Source organism: Genypterus blacodes, unplaced genomic scaffold, assembly GCF_046128005.1.
Source record: "Genypterus blacodes isolate CSIRO-AG114 ecotype Tasmania unplaced genomic scaffold, CSIRO-AGI_Gbla_v1 ptg000057l_1, whole genome shotgun sequence".
In the NCBI taxonomy this organism is placed as follows: domain Eukaryota; kingdom Metazoa; phylum Chordata; class Actinopteri; order Ophidiiformes; family Ophidiidae; genus Genypterus; species Genypterus blacodes.
In genome coordinates, this window is record NW_027466869.1 from 3096445 (window position 1) to 3117971 (window position 21527).

Consider the following 21527-nt stretch of genomic DNA (forward strand, 5'->3'; position numbering starts at 1 on the left):
ACCATAAACACTCCGGCACTTTCCAGATCCCCTTTCCTGTCTGAACTAGTGAAACCAATGTCACAAACTGTTGCATGTGACCCAGCACTGATAAACCTACAGGCAATATCTGACCTGAGTTACTGTCACCGGACGAGATCTTTACGTGTGTTGTATCAAAACCTTATATGTACGTCTGCTAAAATGACTGAATGTACAATGTAGATGCAAAAACATCAGGCTGCGGTTATGATGACATTGCCAGCTTGACTGTCAGCAGCTGCATGTTCAGGATCTGATGCACCAGAGAAAAAGGTGTGAAACAAACAGGAACACACTCACACCTTTTTTTTTTCAAAAAGGAAAAGCTCAGACGCAGGTGCACCCATGTGTGTCTGTCTGTGTGTGATAAACATCTGTGGTTTCTGGTAAGATAAGTTCAAATGTTAAGTGAAAATGATTTATGATGAGATTTTTGCACTGATATGAACAATAAAACAATTACATTTCCAGTTACATAACGCTGAAGTGTTGAAAAGGGGAAAAGTCTGTTAAGTTTCATGGCTTATAGTGAGTATGGTGAGTTCCTGTTGTATGTGTGTCATGTGTGTCACTTCATGTTCTGTCCATATGTCTCTGCACTTATCTCACACACCCTTTCATGCATTTATTGTTCTCGGCAATTCATATAGAACGTGTTTCAGAGAGAGAATAAGGAAGCCACAAAGATGAATGGGAAGCCACAGTTAAGACTGATAAGGAGGTTGAAAAAGTGTCTCTGACTGTTAATAATAACCTGGTTTATGCTTTATTCTAATATATTGTTTCTGTTACATGTATATGCCTTGGTGTTCTTTCTGGCTGCAAATAAAGTAGCTGACAAAGTGGCACCAGCTGTAAGTTTGATTGTTTGCCTCGTTCCAGATGTGCTGGAATTGCTAGAACATCAGATTTCAATTGAATGCAACATGAAAAACAACGGATGGATGGAAAATTAAGGTTTCCTCGGAAACTGTATCAGACATGTTATTCATCTCATTACCCTGCTGTAAAGTCCCCTCATGAGCATCAAAGAAAGAGTCAATAAACTAATAACTATTATTCTAATCTATAAGAATTTGATGCTTGGAATTTGAAAACACACCTTTTTAACTTTAATTAAACACAAACGTCTCCCTAAAGCAGGTTTTAGTGTTGGTAATGCCCCATTGATGACGTTTTTAATCACAGACTTGATTAATAAACCAGTGATTGTCGTCCAGTGAGCTCGGTGGTGATTGTTAGGCGGGATCACACGTGTGCGTGTCTCTTCCTCTCGGGTCTCGTCCTCTGCAGTTGCTCTATAGGCGCCTGATGAATGACAGCACGATGCAATCTCTTGAGGTAAGTTTAGGCGGTTTAGTTAGACCTTGAATCCTCCACTCAGAGTCTTAGATCTTATAGAGTTAAAGACTGAGATCATTGCAGCGTCACAGCGTCACTAAGTATTTGGGCTGATTTTTTTGTATTTTTCTGCACGTTTTTGTGTTCAGTTATTGATCGAGCATGAAATCTAAATCAATACACTTTTGCTGGTTGTTCTCATCTCAAAGGTACAACTTCAGGTTCAAAGTTAAAGACCGCAGACTGTGGTTTTGTGAGATTCAGTTTCAGCATTCATGAAGCAAGTACAAAGTCACTTTATATGAGAGTAAAAAAGAAATCAAACCATCAGTTACTAAATGTTGGCGATCTGTTATTGTTCTAATTCATGTTTTATTTATACGGAACGGTGGTGTGACGCAACACTCCCCTCATGGCCCCCTGCCTTTCAATCTACGCTTCCTCTAGGGTGCTTGTGCGTTTCTCTTCCTCATCTCTGCACCGAACTATCCGATGTCTCTGCCCAGACGCCGTTAAGCAACTCCAGCAGCTGTTCAAAACATGTTGTGATTCTTTTACTGGGTCATGTTGAGGAAAAGCTTCATTATCAACTCAAACCTCAAAGGGCTCTAATAACAACACGTGGTGAGGCAGAAAAAGAAGATCCAGTCAAATTTATGGGAAAAATATTGGCAACGTAAAAGTTATTACGCAACAAACAATATGATTATGTCATTTGATATCAGGATTCAATAACAACAACGGGGTTTCATTGTAAAATTTGAAATATATTACATTATAATTTTCTGTCAATTTTGCATTTAGTTTATGCTTTTTTACATTGAACGCCATTAATATTTTGTTTTACTGCGTTTAACTGTTAAAATACGTCAATCTCTCAGTATAACTTAAACGGTATTAAACACATTTTTACTTAAAGTTTAAATGTTTTCCGGTAAAATCTTCTGTTTAAGAAATGGTTAAATAAACACTTACACTTCCGTTTACACTTTTTCACTGTAGCATTTTTACATTTTTTCAGTGTGCGGTTCCTAAGGATGAATTGGGGAAAAAAGACCAAGTTAAATGTTTTATCAGTGCGTTTAGATCAGAATCGTTATTAAAATAAATTCAACTCACATTTTGGTTTGCAGTTCTGATTTGACTCATTAAGAATAATTGGTCAAGAAGGATGTATTCTGCGTGCGCATACAGGACAATCGTGCCTGAGCTGAAGCGTCTACGCATCATGTTAAACTAAACAGCACCATCTTGTGGTGACAACAAACATTACAGGTGAATTCATGCACAGCGTTTGTTGTTGTTTTTGCACCATGTGTAGGATCTTCCGGTGACCGATGGTGGCTTGATCAAATTTGACCTATCTGGCCTGGATTATCAGGATCTTTTGGAGGAGTTTTTTAACAGCACTGATAACTCCACTGATGGCTGTTGCGACACAGGTATGGTCTGTAGCCATAACGATGTGATGCAATTTGAGGCAGTGTTCATCCCAGTTGTCTACTCAGTGGCATTCGTTCTGGGTGTTTTGGGAAACTCGCTGCTCCTGGCCGTTCTGGCTCAGAGCAGGAAGACCTGGAGTGTGACTGACACCTTCATCCTCCACCTGGGTGTGGCAGACATCCTGCTGCTGGTGACGCTGCCCTTCTGGGCTGCACAGGCGACTCAGGATGGCGGATGGAACTTTGGTACTGCCACATGCAAGATCACTGGAGCTGTGTTCACGGTAAGAGCTCTGTGGGCAACAGGAGAGATGCACCAAAGCCACATCAATCTATAACACACGTTACAATGGTTCAATTCTTTGTGCCCGCAGATCAACTTCTACTGTGGGATCTTCCTTCTCGCCTGCATCAGTCTGGACCGCTACGTGTCCATCGTCCATGCCACCCAGATGTACTCTCGCAGGAAGCCGTGGATAGTGCAGGCCAGCTGCCTGTCAGTCTGGCTCCTTTCTCTGCTCCTCTCTTTCCCTGACTGGATCTTCCTGGAAGTTCTATCGGACAGCCGACGAGGAGGAAAAAAGGAGTGTGTTCACAACTACCAACTTTTCAATCAGTCAGTGCAGGACTGGCGATTGGCCTCACGCATGCTCTACCACACTGTGGGCTTCCTGCTGCCCTCTGCCGTCCTGGTATTCTGCTACTCGTGCATCCTGTTTCGGCTGCAGCGTGGCTCTCAGGGCCATCAGAAACAGAAGGCGTTCCGGGTCATCCTGGCTGTAGTGATAGTCTTCTTCCTCTGCTGGACACCATATAACATCACTCTCATGGTGGACACGCTTCAGTCTAACAGCACCAGTGGCAGCACCTGTGATGAGAGAACATCTATGGATAAAGCCATGATGGTCACTGCGTCTGTGGGCTACCTGCACTGCAGCCTCAATCCTGTCCTCTACGCCTTTGTGGGTGTGAAGTTCCGCCGGCAGCTCCTGAACGTGATGAGGTCTCTGGGCTGCAAGCTGAAGACAAGTGTCAGATTCCAGTCTGCTTCAACCAGCAGAAGAAGCTCCTTCTGGTCTGAATCGGGTGATACCTCCAACTCTATTGCTATTTGACAGAGAGAGAGAGAGAGAGAGGGAGAGAGAGAGAGAGAGAGAGAGAGAGAGAGAGAGAGAGTTAGAGAAGGAGAGAGAGAGAGAGAAACCCAAACAACCTAATAGAAAACTAACAAAAAGACTAAAAGACTGACAGCTGATCCAGATTGGCCCTCCACTGTATTGTGTATTTCCTGCATATACAAGATGTAATGTTTCTCTTACATGTTTTGTTTCCTGTTATTATTTTAGCGTGTCGTGCTTCTATCTGAATATGAACGAGTCCCAGCAGCCATAAATAACACCTGATCAGACCTGTTTCACATGTATGTAGCATTTAAAGTGTCCTTCTCCTCTTTGCTGGGTAATGTACAGAGCTGATGTGATAAATGCAACGATGCTATGCAATATTTACAAACTTACTTTTAAATAACTGACATTTTACACAACAACATTGCATTATATTTTAACATTTAACCTTACAATACAGGATAAAACTCATCTAGACACAGCAGACACGGTGCTTCAGTTGCCGGTTTAAAGTTGTCGATTCTTCTGCTGAGTGAATTATATGAACTGTAACAGATAAGTGTGGGTGTTTAGTTTTCATAGTTATGGCGATGCAGCTACTGTAAATACTGTAATAAATGGACATGACAGAATCTTTGTAGTTAAGGTTTATGACCGTCAGTTTTGTGAGGTTTTATTTGCCAGACGTGCCAACATAAGTGCTGACGAAACCAGAATGAAAACAGCTTTGCTTTTATATGCTTGCAAAATGACTGACAACTCAATTACAATAAAAGCTCCTTGAAAGACAATTTGTGTTCAAAGCCATAATATTTGTCAATAAAGTGAGACATGGACTTTACACTTTCAAGGCCGTGTACATTTCAAATAGAATGAATGGAGGTTTTGCATTAGAATTTAAATCCTAAATTCCCATGAAAAGGAAATGGAAAAAACACTTTGGATTTTCATTTGACTAATGATTATAGGCTCTTATCAGCACTTTCACTTTCTCTTCCCTTAACTTGCTTCGTCTCAGGAGTACTCGGCTCCCACGGGGAGTACGCTTGCACAAACATGTTCAGTACACTGACATCCAGTGAGAGGCTCTTGATCCTGGCATAAAGCCAAAGCACATTCCATCAACTCTTCCTCCCAGACAAACACAGTGAAATGATCTCCCACGCCCTTTTTTCCACCCACCGCCTGGTCCTTTTTACATGAAACACTGCTCCAGCGGTGTTCCAGAAGGGTGTTCTGAACCTCCATCCATCCTGTGTCGCCTGTGCAGCCCAGAATGCCGCCACCATCACCAGCAGCACCGGCAGCAGGACATCTGCTAAACTGTTCGGTGTTGAGGATATCATTGGTTTTAGGTGTGATTGTAAATGCGTGTGTGAGCCTCCACCCATTGCTACTTTGGTAAAGGGAATTTTGAATGAGTGCTTATATGACTTGTCTGTGTCACATAAAGTAAAAAGAGGAAACCCCACCTGCAAAGAGACAACTTCACATTTCTTGTAAAGCCCACTGACGCCGCAAAGCAGAAATGAGGGCCTTGGGTCAGCAAAATCCACCAGACTGACTGACTGAATGCTGAATTTCTAGCCAATGTAATCATTTTGATGTTGAGCCACGAGGTTTGCCAGAATACTGACAGAAAACAAAATGAGGAAAATATTTCAGATTCAGATGGAAAAGCCCAGTTTGGACTTTCAGTTTCATGACTATGGACGAAGTTGTCTGCTTAAGTGCTGGTTTCTCTCTAACTTCGAAAACATAGAATTTCAGAACACAAGAAGGAAACTGGAAAATAGTTTTGAAAATATTTTTTTAGCTTTATATAACAATTCATATGATGTTGTACAGCATATCATTCATACACAGATGACAAAAACAATGATTTCACTTGATCATTTCCCCTCTGAGCTCTAATACCGTACGTTTGTGTGAATGTGATGCAGGCTGAGGTAGATCACACCAAAATGCACCACCTAAACCTGCAGACAAACCTGGGTGCACACCATCAGCGTGTGGTGGTTTCAGAGGAAATGCGCTTTGACAGGAAACCCAGAGAGATTACAAGAAACACGTCCACAGACTTTAACATGTGGCTGATGCAGAAAGATGAAACATAAATTGTGAGAGCATCTGAGAGCTAAATTCACCAAGATGGTCAAATATGACCGAGATGACAGATGGCTTTGTGCTACTTTCCCATACCGCATTGCCTCAATATTGTCACCTGAACATGCCCTTATGCACTCATATGAGAAGCAAACATCTAATTATGGCACAATGTAAGAGCTGATAAGAGAAATGCAGATGATCACGTAAACTGAAGTGCTACTGGCTCTGTCACCATGGCGAGCGATTGATTCTTTCACCAAAACAGACTAAAGAGCTCAGTTGCAACATGATTCAAACACGAGTTCTATGTTTGTACTGATAACAGGCTCGTCATGCCTTAAAGATAAGATCAGCTTGTCTGAGTTAATAGCTGAAGCAGCAAACAATCAATCCATTTTGATCCGATACTTAACTCCAACTAAAAGCAATCAGTGGGATGCTTTGCTGCTGTTCTAGATCACATTTTCAAAAAGGCCTCAGCTACTGATGGGAATGGAAATGAAAGCGTCAACACCATCAGGGTTACAACAGAAACAGGAAGGAAGGAACATGATCTGTCTGAAGAGGGGTTAAGAACAGTCACTTTATTTTCGTTTTTGGTGAGTATGTGACTGACATGAGATACAGAGGCACTTCATTTCAGGTGATGTTTCTTTACAGTTGCTTTACTCTGAATCAACCAAGATTCTGAATACAGAAATGAGTTTTCCCAGCTTGCTGCTATTTGTACAACAGCCCGGTGGTGAACTGCAGGTCATGGCCAAGCAGCATGTGTCGCAATCTACAAAACATGTTTCCCCTCCCATCGTCCATTTGACACCTACACTAAGCTAATGCACAAAGCCTTCTACAGATTCTGTCTCCACCCAACACACAGACGAGTCATGGTGGAATGAGAGAGTCCTCCCCCGCCCAACGCACTCTGTCACCTGACGGATGACATCATGACCTACAGGCCACACATCATGCTGTAAACAAGGACGGCTCACAAAAAAACAATGACTGTGAGATTTGTTGCAGGGAAAAGCCCATCATGACATCGGGGCTCATGTGCTGACAGACTCAATGTTCATTGGTGGAAATTCCCCCAGAATTCCCAACTTCTTGCTCGATTAGATAGCGACTAGAAAGTGAAAGTATGACGTTCACCCTTTATCTGCTAATTAAGTCCCAAACGTCATATTTTTAAAATACTAAATCACATTACAACACTGGTGGGATTACAAGCTTATGTTCCTTTCCAACGTTATGACATCATCATTCACTGATTTCCCTGCTACAGAGACAATAACTTACAACAAGACAATAATATTATAAAAAATAAGACAGTAATTACTGTGCAATACTAATGACAAATATCTTTAAAAGTTCACTCAAAAATGATTTAGGGTGATGAGTTAAAGTTGTGCCACAGTGATGATTACAAAATATCTGTATTTCTGACACAGGTTCCCATGAGGTGGTGGCTATTAAAGTTCAGGGGTAAGTCATTTACATCATATACGTGTGTCCTCAACTTCCTCTCAAGGGTGAAATAGCATCCACATCACTCCTGAGTCACACATGAGCATTTATCCTCCTCTACAGTATTTGTTTGATTCAGCACCACCTTCTCATGAGCCTGGGCAGGCAGCACCTCCTCCCCAACACCCAGCTCCCACAGAGAGCTGCTGGATTCTGCCGGCACTCCTCTCAAACGTCTGATCACCTCCAGTGTCTGATTCCTGAAGTTAGCGCACAGTCCAAGATAGAGCAGAGGCCTGAGGCAGACATGTAAACAGCCCAGAGCAGGCATGACAATCAGAGCCATTTTGGTTCCACAGGGCTCATCATAAGGGTCACGTGAGGTCTTATAGATGCTCTGGAATGTGTCCACCATGAGGGTGATGTTGTATGGTGTCCAGCAGAGAAAGAAGACCACCACCATGGCCAGGAGGACCTTGACAGCCCTCTGTCTCCGGAGGTCCTGGGCACTGCTGTGCAGTCGTAGCAGGATACGGGAGTAGCAGAAGATGAAGATGCCTAAAGGCAGCAGGAAGCCCACCACATGATAGGGCAAGCGGGATGCCAGCTGCCAGTCATATTTTGAATGAGCACCAAGCATGTAGTTGTTGTGATTACACACCGTTTTATCTTGTGGCGGGTCTCTCCGAGCCTTCAAGAAAATCCAGTCAGGGATGGTGAGCAGCAGGGATAAGAGCCAGATAAGCAGGCAGCTGATATGAGCCAACCTGGGGTTCCTTCGGGAGTAAATCTGGGCAGTGTGAACGATGGACATGTACCGATCCAGACTAATGGATAACAGCACAAAGACCCCACAGTAGAAGTTGACCTATAGGGAGAAAGAAAGAGTTAAAGGGGCCGTTAAGTTACTGAATGTAACCAAACAACCTGCAGCCGTCACCAGCTTTCACTATCACTTTACTTTAACATTCTCTTGTGTTAGATACAATGACCTCATTCCTCACAGCCTCTAAATTGGGATAGAAATTACGACCAACTGCCACATTTCATTCCATCTCAACACACCCCCTTCCCAAAAAGCAGCGACATTATCTCTCATTCCCTTTCTATCCACAACTCTTCCTCCCACCACCCTGGCACTTACATTAAACAAAGCCCCGCAGAGCTTGCAGAACGGTGTCTCGAAGGTCCATCCTCCCGGAGTGGCCTGTGCAGCCCAGAAGGGCAGCGTCCCCAGCAGGAGGCCATCGGCGATACCCAGGTGAAGGATAAATGTGTCCGTTAAACTCCAAGAGCGCCTCTTCAGGGCCAGGATACCCAGGAGTAGTGCGTTACCAAGGATACCTATAATGATTGCCAGAGAGTACAGAGCTACCACGGCCCCGCTGCTGCCTGACCCACACTCGTCTTCAGGCACGTAGTCGTCATAGTCGTACGAGTGATTGTGGAGGAAGATCCCACCATGGTCCACCTGCAGGTCGTCTGCCATCTTCTGTGGAGATGAATAACGGCTTAAAATTATAAAGTGCCTCTGAGATCAGAATCCTAAAATCCCAACTCATAAACCAGTCTTCCTCTCTCTCTCTCTCTCTCTCTCTCTCTCAGCCTGTGTGTGTGTGTGTGTGTGTGTGTGTGTGTGTTATGTGAATGTGGAGTTGAGACTTCCCTCTTTTGGAAGAGCAGCAGCTTTATAAACAGTGGCCACACACACACAACTCACATGGTTCTGATGTCACCAGATGAGGCAATTCAGTTGTGGGCTTATCTGGAAAGTACAGAACCCCAGGCCAGGTGACACACACACACACACACACACACACACACACACACACACACACACAAAGGGCCGGATTGACACTATAGGAAGGGAACATGATCTCACCTCTGCGCCGACTTTGTTTTCTTAAACCATCAGAGACGAGCAGCAACAGGTCACACCACAAATACGCCCCCACACACATACACGCAAACCGAGTCCCGACCTCTAAACCGGGTTCGAATTTCGGACCGATCAGAAACCGAAACAGGAGACTCGATCCACGGTCACTATCTTGTGTCTGGCGGTGCCTCTGCAGCTGCTAGACGCCCGTCAGCCTCAGCCCAAACACGCACGACGGATCCAACGTGTTTGCGCGTAAACTTCAGAGATCCCAAAAATATAGGTTACATCCACGGGGAATTTCGGCTTTAAATGGATCAATCTGGATCAATCAACAAAAAAGGCTGTTGGGAAAAACGAATCGACCGAAGAGAAAAGCTGCGCTGTCCAGATCGAAGTTTTATCACAAGGGTGTACTACGTTTACGCCAAGAGGTCTCCTAAAATACTACATAAATACACGCAAACGAATACTTTCTCAACTCGTATTTTCGTTTTCCATTTGTTAGCAAATGTCCGCCTGCACTCACAGTACTCTTGCATCCGTCGAGTCTGCAAGCACAACACACTATACCAGTTGGTTGCTTTTCAAAATAAAATCATCAATGACGAGTGATTTGTTTCGCGCGTTGACAAATTCAAAATACGAGCAAAGTTGTCTACACCCTATAAGATTATGTCTGAAAAAATTAACATGTGCTTGAATAATGGGAAGAAATGTAAACTACGGCGCAGCAAATGTAGCCCAAACCATAGGAGCGTCGGTACATTTGCTTTATTTTGAAAGCCATATCATGTTACTTCTGGTATTGTGGTTATGTGACGTAGGCTCGACGCAGCTGGGAACACGTATGTGGAGCGTGGGACACAAAGCGCCAAACAAAGCGATGCACAAAGAGACGCTTTCCGCGAGGTGTCGCTATTGTGCCTGTTTACACATCCAGTGCTAAAAACGTCTCACCGCAGACATTCTCAAGTGCCAAACACAGATGTCACATTAACCCTTGGTTTGCGTAAACAGGGCGACCCATTATAACTGTTATAAATGTTATATATTAACCATAATCTACCGGTGCTTTGTTATACATATAAAAAGATTTTGCACTTGTATTTGGAAATTATGGCATTTAAGACTGCATTATAGATCATTTAAATTGTAAATTTGTTGTTTGGAAAATGAGTTTGTTGTTGTAGCTCTCTCTCAGATGTGTCAGGACCCTGCATGCTGTTGAGCATGTCAGATCACTGGCAGACTTCCTGACACACCTTAATGTAACAGAGCCTTATATAATGTTGAGGCCTCAGTGATGTAGAAATAGAAACATTTCTGTGGGCTATGGCGGTACAATCAATGTAAAAACATGAATTGAATCCACTAAAATTAACATCAACAAAGCTTTTTAATTGAATCTTATTCACAAAACACAGTTACACACAGTTACAATGGACGATTAATCTTCTACAAACAAAGACAGTGAATACCAGCTCTGATTATGTGGTTACCATAATTTGTAGTCCAGAGACTTAAATAATGAACAGATGTTGTTCATTATCTTTACTTTTCAACAGGGGGAAACCTCGGCATGTATTCCTAGAATGCTGAATGCTGCATTTCAAGATTTTAATTACCCACAGGAGTAAACAAGCAGTGCTGTTATTAGAACAGTATATTTGTATTAGTATTCATTTGAGTTTTCAATCCCGGAATTAATTTATTCTGGTACACTAACATTGTTTTAGTGGTTCAGCTGCATGATTTGTGTTCACTCTAGTCTAAAGTTATGTCTGGTATTTAATATCAAATATCCAAAAGTATAATAATCTCAGACATCATACAACAGAAAATTATGAAATGAAAGGAAATTCACTAATTGTACACATTTAACTTAGAACATAAAACACTCAGTATTGTGTCTGTGTTGGCTGCTTCCAAGGATAAAAGCTGTAAACCCAAACCCACAGAAAAACGAGTCGGTGACTTTATCATACATGTAATGTTTATTGAAAAGTTGTATATACGACACAGAGACATTGAGTTTCAGCATAAAGTTGAAAGTTCACAGTGAGTACAATTTAAAGCACACACAGCTGGAAGGAGAGCTGATCAACAAAAAATATTATCAATTCGCTCAAATCAATGTGTATAACTACTACAAAGTTTGCACCATTTCCTCTCACAGAGCAGTGAGCTGACATAGATACTGACAGAGTGAACAGATAAGAGCTGTAATACGACTGCAACCACAGCAAAATTGCTGGACAAGCTTTCCTGAGCATATGATGAAACTAGATGTTACAAAAGAGATGAAATACACGCACAAAATGCAACAAACGTGAGTGTCACAGCATATACATGTGGGAATGTAAGGTGCTATTGGCTCTGACATTCCATATATATTTCAATGATGCTTTCTGATTTTTTAGCAAAGCACCAGAGGGGGTTCGCCACAAGCAGACGTCCCCTCTTTGAGAACATTTTCACTCTGTATTATGCTTGAACATCAACTCTCTTTTTGTTTTTCCTTTGTTTTCTCCCCAGCTCTCCCTCTGAAGCCCCCGCCCTCATGCCATGACCGAATGTGAGGTGTTTTCACTCTCCACAGAACTGAACGATCCTGTGGCTCTTCTTAGCCTCCTTTGTTTCCATCCCTCCATCTCCAGCCATCCTCTTTGTCCCAGCAGCCCCTTGCACATTCGAACCAGCTCCCTCCTGAACTTCACCCCAACAAAGCCATATAGCAGAGGATTAAGGGCACAGTGTGTTAGTCCCAAACTTTCAGTCACCACAGTGCCGATGTCCACTACACGGCCAAAGTGGCAACCTCCGCTGATCACGCCCAGCCTCTGCAGACTGTCTGCCAGCTGGAAACAGTTGTATGGTGCCCAGCAGAGGACAAATACTGAAACCAGGGAGATGATGAGGCGGAGGGACTTACGCTTTTGGCGGCGAGTGGCATTGCACAGAGACTTGAAGATCCGGATGTAGCAGTAGAGCATAATCAGGAGGGGGATGCCAAATCCCAGAACCATGCTGAGAAGCTGCAGCCCCACCTGCCACCGAGTAGGATTCTCAGTATACCACACCTGGCATAGGAGCTGGTTGTAATCCTTCGAGTCTACTACCTGCTTAAAGTTAATGTCCACCCCACTCAGGCACAGGCAAACCACCCAGATGACAGCACATACAATCTGGGCCTGACACGTGTTCCTCTTCCAGCCAGAGGAGACAGCATGAACGATGGCCAGGTATCGGTCAAAGCTGATGCAGGCCAGGAAAAGAATGCCACTGTAGCGGTTGAGGGAGAAGAGCACACCTGAGATCTTGCAAACAGCCAAACCGAACACCCACCCATGGGCCCACTCCACTGCAAACAGAGGCAGGGTGAAGGCCAGCAGGAGGTCAGAAATGGCCAGATGGAGGAGGAAGGTGTCGGTCAGAGAGAAGGCACAGGCTCCGCTGCTCTGGGAGTTTCTGTAGCGTTGGATCACGCACAGCACAAGCACATTGCCCACTACAGCCAGAATGAACACCAGGCTGTAAACCACGGGGGAATAGCGACGCACAAAACTGAAGATATCATCCTGCTTGCACGGGGCTGCATGAGTCCTGCTGACGTTCTGAGGAAGGGTGGAATAATCAGCATAATCCTCATCAAAGCCCTGCAGAAGAGAATCAGAAAAAAGAGCAAACAAAGCAATTTTCACTGATTTTTGAAAGTTTATGACCAATGTTGAGGATGCAAAAACCAACCACCAAAAGAACTCAATATTCATTATGAATGCAATTTGTGTTTATTAGAGAATCTGATCATGCACATGTGGGTTTATTTAAAAGAAAATGCCGCTCACCCAGTAATCTGTAATTGGTGTGACCAGATCCATGTTGTAGTGAAGAATGAGGCAGTGGAATACCTGAAACCATGCAAGACGTACGAGAGTGTACTGTGCTCATAAACATCTCTTTTCATATCTTTCTTTAGCACATATGATCAGACCAAGGGCAAGAAAGGAGAAGTCCTGTTTTCAGGAACTGAATCCTATGCTAACATAGCAAGTGTGTGAATCAGCCACTCTCAGCCTGTCTTGGGGAAATTGTGACACATGAAAGACAGACAGACGGCTGGAAAATTAAACATCCCACAATTATTTTTGTAGCCAGAGGTATGTGTCTGTGTCTGTTTATGTATGCAAAGATTTAAATCGGCGTATAAACAGCATAAGCTGCAGTGGAGGAGAAACCTGTGGGAACCGTCACCATGCAGATCCCTCTTTTACAAAACAATCCCTCAAATGGAGAAGTGAAAGTGCTTCATTGGCAGGAAATTCAAATACACTCTGTACACTCACCTTGTTTTTGAAGAAATGTATTTTGTATGACGGAATGAGCAAAAGGCCTCAATATCATAAAATGGATTACAAAAACATAAAAAGGCCAAAGGTGTTTCTTTGTATAGGATTAACAGAATAAACTAAATAAGCAAATAAGGTCATCACAAAATCAATTGCATTTTAAATCAAGAAGAGTAGAGAATCACTTTTGTGCTGTGAGAGGTCAGGATCCAAACTATAAGTGGTTGCTGTAGTGTAGAACATATAGGTGATAAGATAGTTAGATAGATGGAACATAACAGGAAATTAATTATCTTTAAAAAACCACAAAGGCGCATCCTTTAAGCAGATTGAGCGACATAGTCATAATCAGAGGGCCATGGCAGAGGTATGACTCCCCCTCTGCTTAAAGAATGTTATTTGAAGGCCTTATCTGCTGCTGAACCATGAGTCACAATACCTTTCTACATCCAAACTCAACCTGGAGCACACAGAGGCATTACTAAAATCTCAACAAATGCTTGTAAACCTGAGAGGAACTTCAGTGCCTTGCAGTCACATCTGTTCTGACCAGGGGTCTTCTGGAAATTTACGTTATTGTGAAATTGGTACACTTCCTTGTTCTCAAAGTGACATGTTATGATAACGGTTTAAACATCGCTCACTTAGCATTGCTCAGACGGAGACATTGAACTCAGCAGCGGACAAATGAAGCTGCAGGATGGTGGAGAAACATCTCAACAACACATCTGTGTCTGAATCTATAGCTGCTGTAAACAGAATCTGTGTAACAAAGGACATCTCAACAGCATACTGAATGATTAAACTGTATAAACCATGTTACTTTAGTTCATGTTCAGCAAAGATCTAACTCAGTCGCCCCGTAGTGACATCGATTAGAGGGTTAGAGGGTTTTCGGTTGATGACTTAAGAGATCTAAACAAAGATAAAATGTTGAAATCCACACAATAACTTGGCCCCTTGCTTCCTACACATCGTTCCACCCCAAGACTCATGCTATGAAGTATGCATATACTGTTTAGATCTACTTATATGTACACACACACACCTATGGTGCACACACACAGAGATGTGTTGCAACACAATTACACAAGTACAAAGCCTTCAGTCCTGTGCTTGAGAGTCACTGCTCATTTTTGACTCCTATTTATTTACCCATTCATATAGCTGAGGCCCACAGTGTGCACACACACCACACCTGCCATGAAAGCACTGCCTGGTTTATAAGGAACACAAACATGCACTCCACATCTATTTGAGTCGACAATTACTGTATGCTGATAATGAACTTGTTATGTGAGGTGTGCCCCCTTTTAAAATGTTCCAACGCCCCAAAATCAAACAATGAACTTTTGTCCTTACAAGGTGTTCATACGGGCCCGAGTGGTCATTGGGCCACAGAATATGGGCTCCGTTGTCAGACGTCACACTGGGTATAAGAGGGCAGCGCTCTGGCCGTGCCCACCTGTTTGTGGATTTATTTATCGAGGCCGTACCACCTTTGGGAGTCAGACTAACCTTAGCAGGTGAGATCAGGTGAGTTATGAAGCAAAGATCCTGCTCTTTAAATCTATAGACGATGATGCGATTCACTGGGATTTACTACTCATACCTCACCGATGTGATCTGTTTAGACTCATTTCCACCATTTCTCTTTTTTTGCAAAGTATACTTATAGTTTACTTTTATAGTATCTGAAGACATTATAATCAGCGTGCAGACCTTTTGGAGACAACAATAATGATAAGTAATATGTAGTAGTAAATGGGTGAAAAAGAAGTGATGACAACAAAAACATAATGACATCACTGCTGTTAGCACGAGGACAAGTTCTTTTATCTACTTATGTTGAACGCGATTATTGGAAGTCGCTTTGGATAAAAGCGTCTGCTAAATGACCGTAATGTAATGTAATGTAATGTAATGACATCGGTGACTCCAATTGAATTTTATCCCTCCTTTACTCTCCTTTCATTTCCTCTCCTCTACATGCAGCCATGGCTTTCCAGTCAAACGTGATCAACTCACAGCCTCAGGTCTCAGTCACGCAGTACAATGTGTCCTCCGGCGCGTCGGACTGGAGCTCAAACGTGTGCGACTGCTGTGAGGACTGTGGCATCTGTACGTGATCACACAAAACTGCGACGGCGTAAGCAAGCAGAAAATTAAACCCCACAATGTGAAATGGACGCAATTGTGATGTATGGCCTTCTCCTTTCACCTCTCCAGGTCTTTGTGCCGCGTTTGTCCCGTGCATTCTGGCATGTAAGGTGGCTCAGGACAATGGGGAGAGCTGCTGCCTGCCCTGCCTCCCTGGGGCCATGATTGCTCTGAGGACAAGCATCCGCAGCAGATACCGCATTAGCGTAAGTGTGCAAAATGTCTTAATTTCATTTGATATGGACATCAGATAAGCCTGTACTGGACTGTATGATGGTCGTGTCTTCTCTGAGTTTTTCTTCGGGATTTTGATTGGCTACATCTTGACTCGAGATCTTCTTATACTGGTTGCAGACTACAATAGTTGAGGAGTGGAGATCTCTGAATTGGCTCTTGTGTAGTTTCTCACATGCTAGCATTCAGTTGAGGCCTTGTAATATCTGGCTGACACATATTAACGTGGCTCTAGTTGACCCATAATCATTCCTCCGCTTCTCCCTAGGGCTCGGTGTGTGACGACTGGCTGATCATGGCCTGCTTGCCCCTGTGTGGACTGTGTCAGATGGCACGAGAGCAGAAGATGAGAGGCTGAGTCATACCAATTTGAACATCTTATAGATCTATTATCTTACACAATTGGTTAAACAGCGACAACATGAGGCAGAAAATGATTCAATATGCAATTTGTCAACAAGTCATTGTCAGTACATTTACGTTTAAGCACAACATTATTTTGGAATGTAATTATACCTGAATAAAGATTTTCATGCACACAACACAATCACGTCATGTATTCATATCATTTTCCAATGGGTGTTTCATGTAATTTAAATGCCTCATGTGTGTTTATCAAGGGACTAAGCCTCAGTAAAATCCTCTTTGGTATAATAATGTGAGTGATGTTGTGATTATTCTGGGCACACTATCAGGGTGGATACTCATCTTCCTCTTTCAGCATTTGCATGCACGAAACTGTGCTGTAACTCTCTCACAGCTGTGGTTTTTGTGTCTCCAGTGTTACATTTGGATGTGAAAGTGACATGAATGAGGCCAGGACTGAAAATGGCAGAGGGACACTTGACCGCGCTGCCTGTTTTACTGCAGCTCTTTTTTTCTCCAGTACTGAAACAATGAGACCAGCTAAAGCGACAGTACAGCTTCTCTCTCTCTCTCTCTCTCTCTCTCTCTCTCTCTCTCTCTCTCTCTCACTCGCTCGCCCACTCACTGTCGTCATGTGCCTTATTTTAGTTTCCAGCCAGGTTAGATTAAACTCTCTGAAGAGACAAGACGTGATCGTCTCCAGCTAAACAGGTACGGCTGTCATGGCAACATATACTTACGATCTGTTATTCGTGTAGCATTGTTATTAGACTTTAAATGTAGAAAATGATAATAGTAACAGGAGAATTTAACCACAGTGACAATTTATTACATCTCCATCTGTACTGTTGCCAACATTTCCACATCAGGTTAACCCTATGCAAAGTTACCACAGTATTTGAAATGTATTGAAACTTTAATGTGGATAAAATAAAGTAAAAACAAATGTAAGAAGGAATAACACATGACAAGAAAACTTGTAGTTCAATGAAAAGGGATATGAAAATCACAAAAGAGGAAACGGATTATCCCTGCAAGCTTCAAACGCCTTGGGAACAGCTAAAGATGAACATGTTATAGATGTGTGACTAGTGGAGGAAGTTAAAGACTGTTAGTATGAGCATTAGTGTTTTTCCTCGTCGTCTTCTTCTTCTTAGCTCAGATTGTTATTCTGAAAACGTGAATTCGAACAAGACAATTTCATCACCGGACCCTTTCGCTCACTGACCTTCAGGTTCCTCCTAAATGTTAGTGAGTACAAAAGCCATCTTGAGTGAGGTTAGATGACACTATGGTAACTGCATGAGTGTGCAGAATGAGCTCATACCCCAGTGTAGAACCTCAAGTCTTTAATAGATTTTTAGATCATGGCTCAATAAAAGTTTTTACAGGATCTTCAAATATTCACAATAATAAGTGTGTTATTGTGTCTCTCACAGTCTAAGAGGCACATTTCAGTCTCACTGTGGGATCATGTGGTGAGAGTATCCACAAAACATCACACGACACACCTCGAAAAGGTAGGTAAACAGGTCTCACAGGCTCTCACAGGCTGTCTATGAATTATGTATTATGTTCTGAATTGTGTCCTGCTGTGATTTAAAACATGAGCGTGTGTGTGTGTTCTGTCTGGCTCTCTATCTCCCTTAGACTCAACCCATGAACGAGCTAACAATCAAACCAAATCTGAAGGGTTTCGTCGCTTTGGAGAATCTTTTTTCCTGCAATTAGACAAAATGGCCTGTCTGACTTATCAACTGCTGTCAGTTACAGTTACCCTCAGTGTTGTTCAGCTGACTGGCGGCTACAGTTTTAACAACTGCATCGGGGAGCAAGGCTCAACCAAATTCAGCTGCATTCATCGACAGACGGACAACTTGTCAGCCATCATAGGAGACCTGCCACATTCTGCCATTAATCTCACAGTCTCCATCAACCCTGTAAAGAATCTGCCCAATGGGAGCTTTGTTCATCTCCCAAACCTCCAGTGCCTTAAGTTGGATCATAACATCTTGAATTCTATCGACGTGTTGGCTTTTCAAAACTTGTTTCAACTTACCAGTCTAAATTTGTCCTTTAACTTTATATCAGAGCTCAACCCTTCTGTATTTAAGGATCTTCACAGCCTCACCTTCCTCTCATTGGCCAATAATAACCTCAAGCAGCTCCCTGTGACCGTTTTCTCTTCCGTCCTCAAGCTAGACACGTTTTTAATGCGGGAAAACAACCTGGCCAATTTCTCTGTGATTGCAGAATCTGTGTCGCACCTGGAAAATCTGACGCTGCTGGATATTAGCCTTAACCAGTTGACCTCCCTCACACACTCAAATGTCTCATTACCAAACTCTCTCGCCACGTTATACATAGGTTGGAACAATTTGTCTACATTGGGTTGTAATCAATCATTTCTCAGTCAGATCAAGGTGTTAGATTTGTCAAGCAATTCCAGGCTCCCCTCTGTGGCGTTCAAAGGAGTGGATTTGAGACGGATCATGTACCTGCGTTTGTGTTCAACCAGTGTGAGGCCAGTGGAGTTTCTGAACGTCAGCACTGTCAAAGCTTCGAGGGTAGATTTCTCTGGCATGGGTCTGGAAAACGCCAATCTGGTCGAGGAGTTGTGTGGAGCGTTGAAGGGAAAGGTGAAATGGATGAAGAATTTGAACTTGAGCAGTAATGGAATTGAGACGCTAACAAACCACACGCTGTACAACTGTCCTCAGATCACGGGCTCTTTGGTTCTGTCTCGCAACAAACTGAGGAGCCTTAATTGTCTTAGCTTCCTCAAAGGACAGAATCGTACAAAAAGCTTTGACGCGGAGCATAACCTTCTCAATTCGCTCCCATCCTGTAATGAAAATGCGGTTCTTTTCAATACCATGGAAGAGCTGACCTATCGTTATAATCGTATCCTCTCCGTCAGCGCTGACGCTTTTCGTCAAACTCCAAATATAAAGACGCTAAAACTCAACATAAACACGATTGCTTTTCTCCACCACCGAGCTCTCCGTGGGCTGAAAAAGCTCGAAACTCTCCGTTTGGACAATAACCTCTTAACAGATCTGTTCAATGACACCTTTGAAGATCTCAACAATCTGCAGATCCTTAATTTACGTAACAACCGAATTTCTGTTATTTTTAACGTGACGTTCCACAATCTCAGCCGTCTGACTACTCTGGATCTCGGCGGTAATAAAATCACACAGATTGACAAATCTGGCCTTCAGGGACTGACAAGCCTGTCCAAGTTCTATTTAGATGGAAACAACTTGAGACTGATCCACAGCACCAACTTTACTGTGTTTCAAGACACTCTAACTGTTCTTGATTTGCAAAGAAATCAGATTCAGTTTCTCTCTGACCAAGTCAGTTCACCTTTCATGAATCTCAGCAAACTCACAGATTTGAAGTTAGACGGGCAGCTGCCTTATGGCCTCACCACGCTGCCCAGGGCCTTTTTCCGTGGCCTCCACTCACTCCGATCTCTGTATCTCACCAACAATCGCTTCTCTCATTTGGCAGACAACGCCTTTGATGATCTGACGGCGTTGCGTTTCCTCACACTCGACAACTCCTTTGTCGGGGTGGCACAGCTACAACCAGGAGTGTTTAAAAATCTCAACAGATTGACCAGATTGGTTGTAGAAGATATGGGCATTCAGAACTTCACAAAAGAGGTTTTTGGGAATCTTACAAAGTTACGCATCTTGCAGCTCAACCGTAATGTGATGCAGAGCATTGATGTGGACGCACTAAACAGTCTGCCGGAACTCAACTACCTTGATATACGCAATATTCCTTTAAGGTGCACATGCGATAACAGCTTGCTGCAAAACTGGACAATACACAACACAAATGTCCAGGTTGTATATCTGTATAATCTGCAGTGTCCGAATGATAAGAATTCCAGTTTCTACAATTTTGACACCCAAGTTTGTTTCATCGATGTAGGCGAGTACCTGTTCTTGGGCACAGCGGTGGTGATCTTCCTGTTCACACTCGTTCCTTTAATTTATGTCAAACTCTACTGGAGAATTAAGTATAGCTACTATGTGTTCTGTTCCTGGTTTGGTGAGCAGTGGCGTAAACTAAGAGAGGAGGAGGAAAATTGCAAATATGACGCCTTTATTTCCTATAATTCCTCCGATGAACCCTGGGTCATGGAGCAGCTGCTGCCCAACCTGGAGGGGAACGGATCATCCTTCAAACTTTGCCTCCATCACAGGGATTTTGAGCCGGGACGCTATATTGTGGACAACATTGTCTCGGCCGTGTACAGCAGCCGGAAAACTGTTTGCGTGGTAAGCCGGAATTTCCTCCGGAGCGAGTGGTGCTCCCTGGAGATCCAGTTAGCTAGCTACAGACTGTTTGACGAGCACAGGGACGTTCTCCTGCTGGTGTTTTTGGAGCCCATCTCTGAGAGGCAGCTGTCGTCCTATCACCGTATGAGGAAGGACATGCTGAAGAAGACCTACCTGCAGTGGCCGGGCTCGGACTGCACCGACCCAACGCAGGCCCGGGACCTGTTCTGGAATCAGCTACGTAGAGCGTTGAAACAGGGGAGCGGAGGAGACGAGGAGATAGTGGACGACAGTGAGACTGACAAGGAGACGACAGAGCATGAAGACAAGAGCTCCTCTGATGCAAACTATTACCTCTTACCTTAAGAATAAGACAAGCCAAAGCTTTACTTTGTAATCCTGCTTTAATATCATGTACTTACTTAAATTATACTTTGCATTTCAATGTCAACACAACAAAATACATCAAGATCTCACAGTATTACAATAAACTATAACAGGCTACAACTTTTGCTCTATAATGAATTTCCGGGTACAGCGGCTCTGTTGAATGAATGAATTTGTTGTATTGTTTTACTATTAAAATTCTCTACTAATGCAACTAATACATAATTGTGTGTTTCTTTATCAGTATTGATGGAAGAAAAGAATAAAAGTGATGAACCTCTTGAGATATTACACACTATTACTATTAGTATGAATGGTTAATAAAGGGCTGGGACACACAAAACATCACAGTC

At 43.0% G+C, this 21527-nt stretch overlaps 5 protein-coding genes across 7 annotated transcripts; 3 read left to right on the plus strand and 2 right to left on the minus strand.

Annotated features, from left to right (window-relative positions):
- Positions 1-1221: 1221 nt before the first annotated feature.
- On the plus strand, positions 1222-4719 carry cxcr3.1 (chemokine (C-X-C motif) receptor 3, tandem duplicate 1). 2 transcript variants are annotated; one of them, XM_076152720.1, is made up of 3 exons: positions 1222-1362; positions 2684-3088; positions 3179-4719. In XM_076152720.1, the coding sequence occupies exons 1-3, from the start codon at positions 1333-1335 to the stop codon at positions 3917-3919; spliced, it is 1176 nt and encodes a 391-aa protein (XP_076008835.1). In that variant the 5' UTR covers positions 1222-1332; the 3' UTR covers positions 3920-4719. The 2 variants fall into 2 exon arrangements, with proteins under 2 accessions (XP_076008835.1, XP_076008836.1); XM_076152721.1 differs by having other exon boundaries at positions 1250-1362; positions 2805-3088.
- Positions 4720-6601: 1882 nt separating this feature from the next.
- LOC143002552 (C-X-C chemokine receptor type 3-like) lies at positions 6602-9935 on the minus strand. 2 transcript variants are annotated; one of them, XM_076152712.1, is made up of 4 exons: positions 9384-9935; positions 9222-9266; positions 8646-8993; positions 6602-8369 (listed from the first exon to the last, which is right to left on the minus strand). In XM_076152712.1, exons 3-4 carry the CDS (start codon positions 8988-8990, stop codon positions 7584-7586), a joined length of 1131 nt encoding a protein of 376 aa, XP_076008827.1. In that variant the 5' UTR covers positions 8991-8993; positions 9222-9266; positions 9384-9935; the 3' UTR covers positions 6602-7583. The 2 variants fall into 2 exon arrangements, with proteins under 2 accessions (XP_076008827.1, XP_076008826.1); XM_076152711.1 differs by lacking the exon at positions 9222-9266.
- A 1423-nt stretch (positions 9936-11358) lies between these two features.
- cxcr3.2 (chemokine (C-X-C motif) receptor 3, tandem duplicate 2) lies at positions 11359-13357 on the minus strand. The gene is made up of 2 exons (XM_076152747.1): positions 13229-13357; positions 11359-13039 (listed from the first exon to the last, which is right to left on the minus strand). Exons 1-2 carry the CDS (start codon positions 13259-13261, stop codon positions 11942-11944), a joined length of 1131 nt encoding a protein of 376 aa, XP_076008862.1. The 5' UTR covers positions 13262-13357; the 3' UTR covers positions 11359-11941.
- Positions 13358-15726: 2369 nt separating this feature from the next.
- On the plus strand, positions 15727-16481 carry cnfn (cornifelin). The gene is made up of 3 exons (XM_076152539.1): positions 15727-15850; positions 15959-16095; positions 16392-16481. The coding sequence occupies exons 1-3, from the start codon at positions 15727-15729 to the stop codon at positions 16479-16481; spliced, it is 351 nt and encodes a 116-aa protein (XP_076008654.1).
- Positions 16482-17143: 662 nt separating this feature from the next.
- Positions 17144-21455, plus strand: tlr21 (toll-like receptor 21). Its single transcript, XM_076152625.1, has 3 exons — positions 17144-17200; positions 17929-18009; positions 18140-21455. Exon 3 carries the CDS (start codon positions 18226-18228, stop codon positions 21151-21153), a length of 2928 nt encoding a protein of 975 aa, XP_076008740.1. The 5' UTR covers positions 17144-17200; positions 17929-18009; positions 18140-18225; the 3' UTR covers positions 21154-21455.
- The last annotated feature ends 72 nt before the right edge of the window (positions 21456-21527 follow it).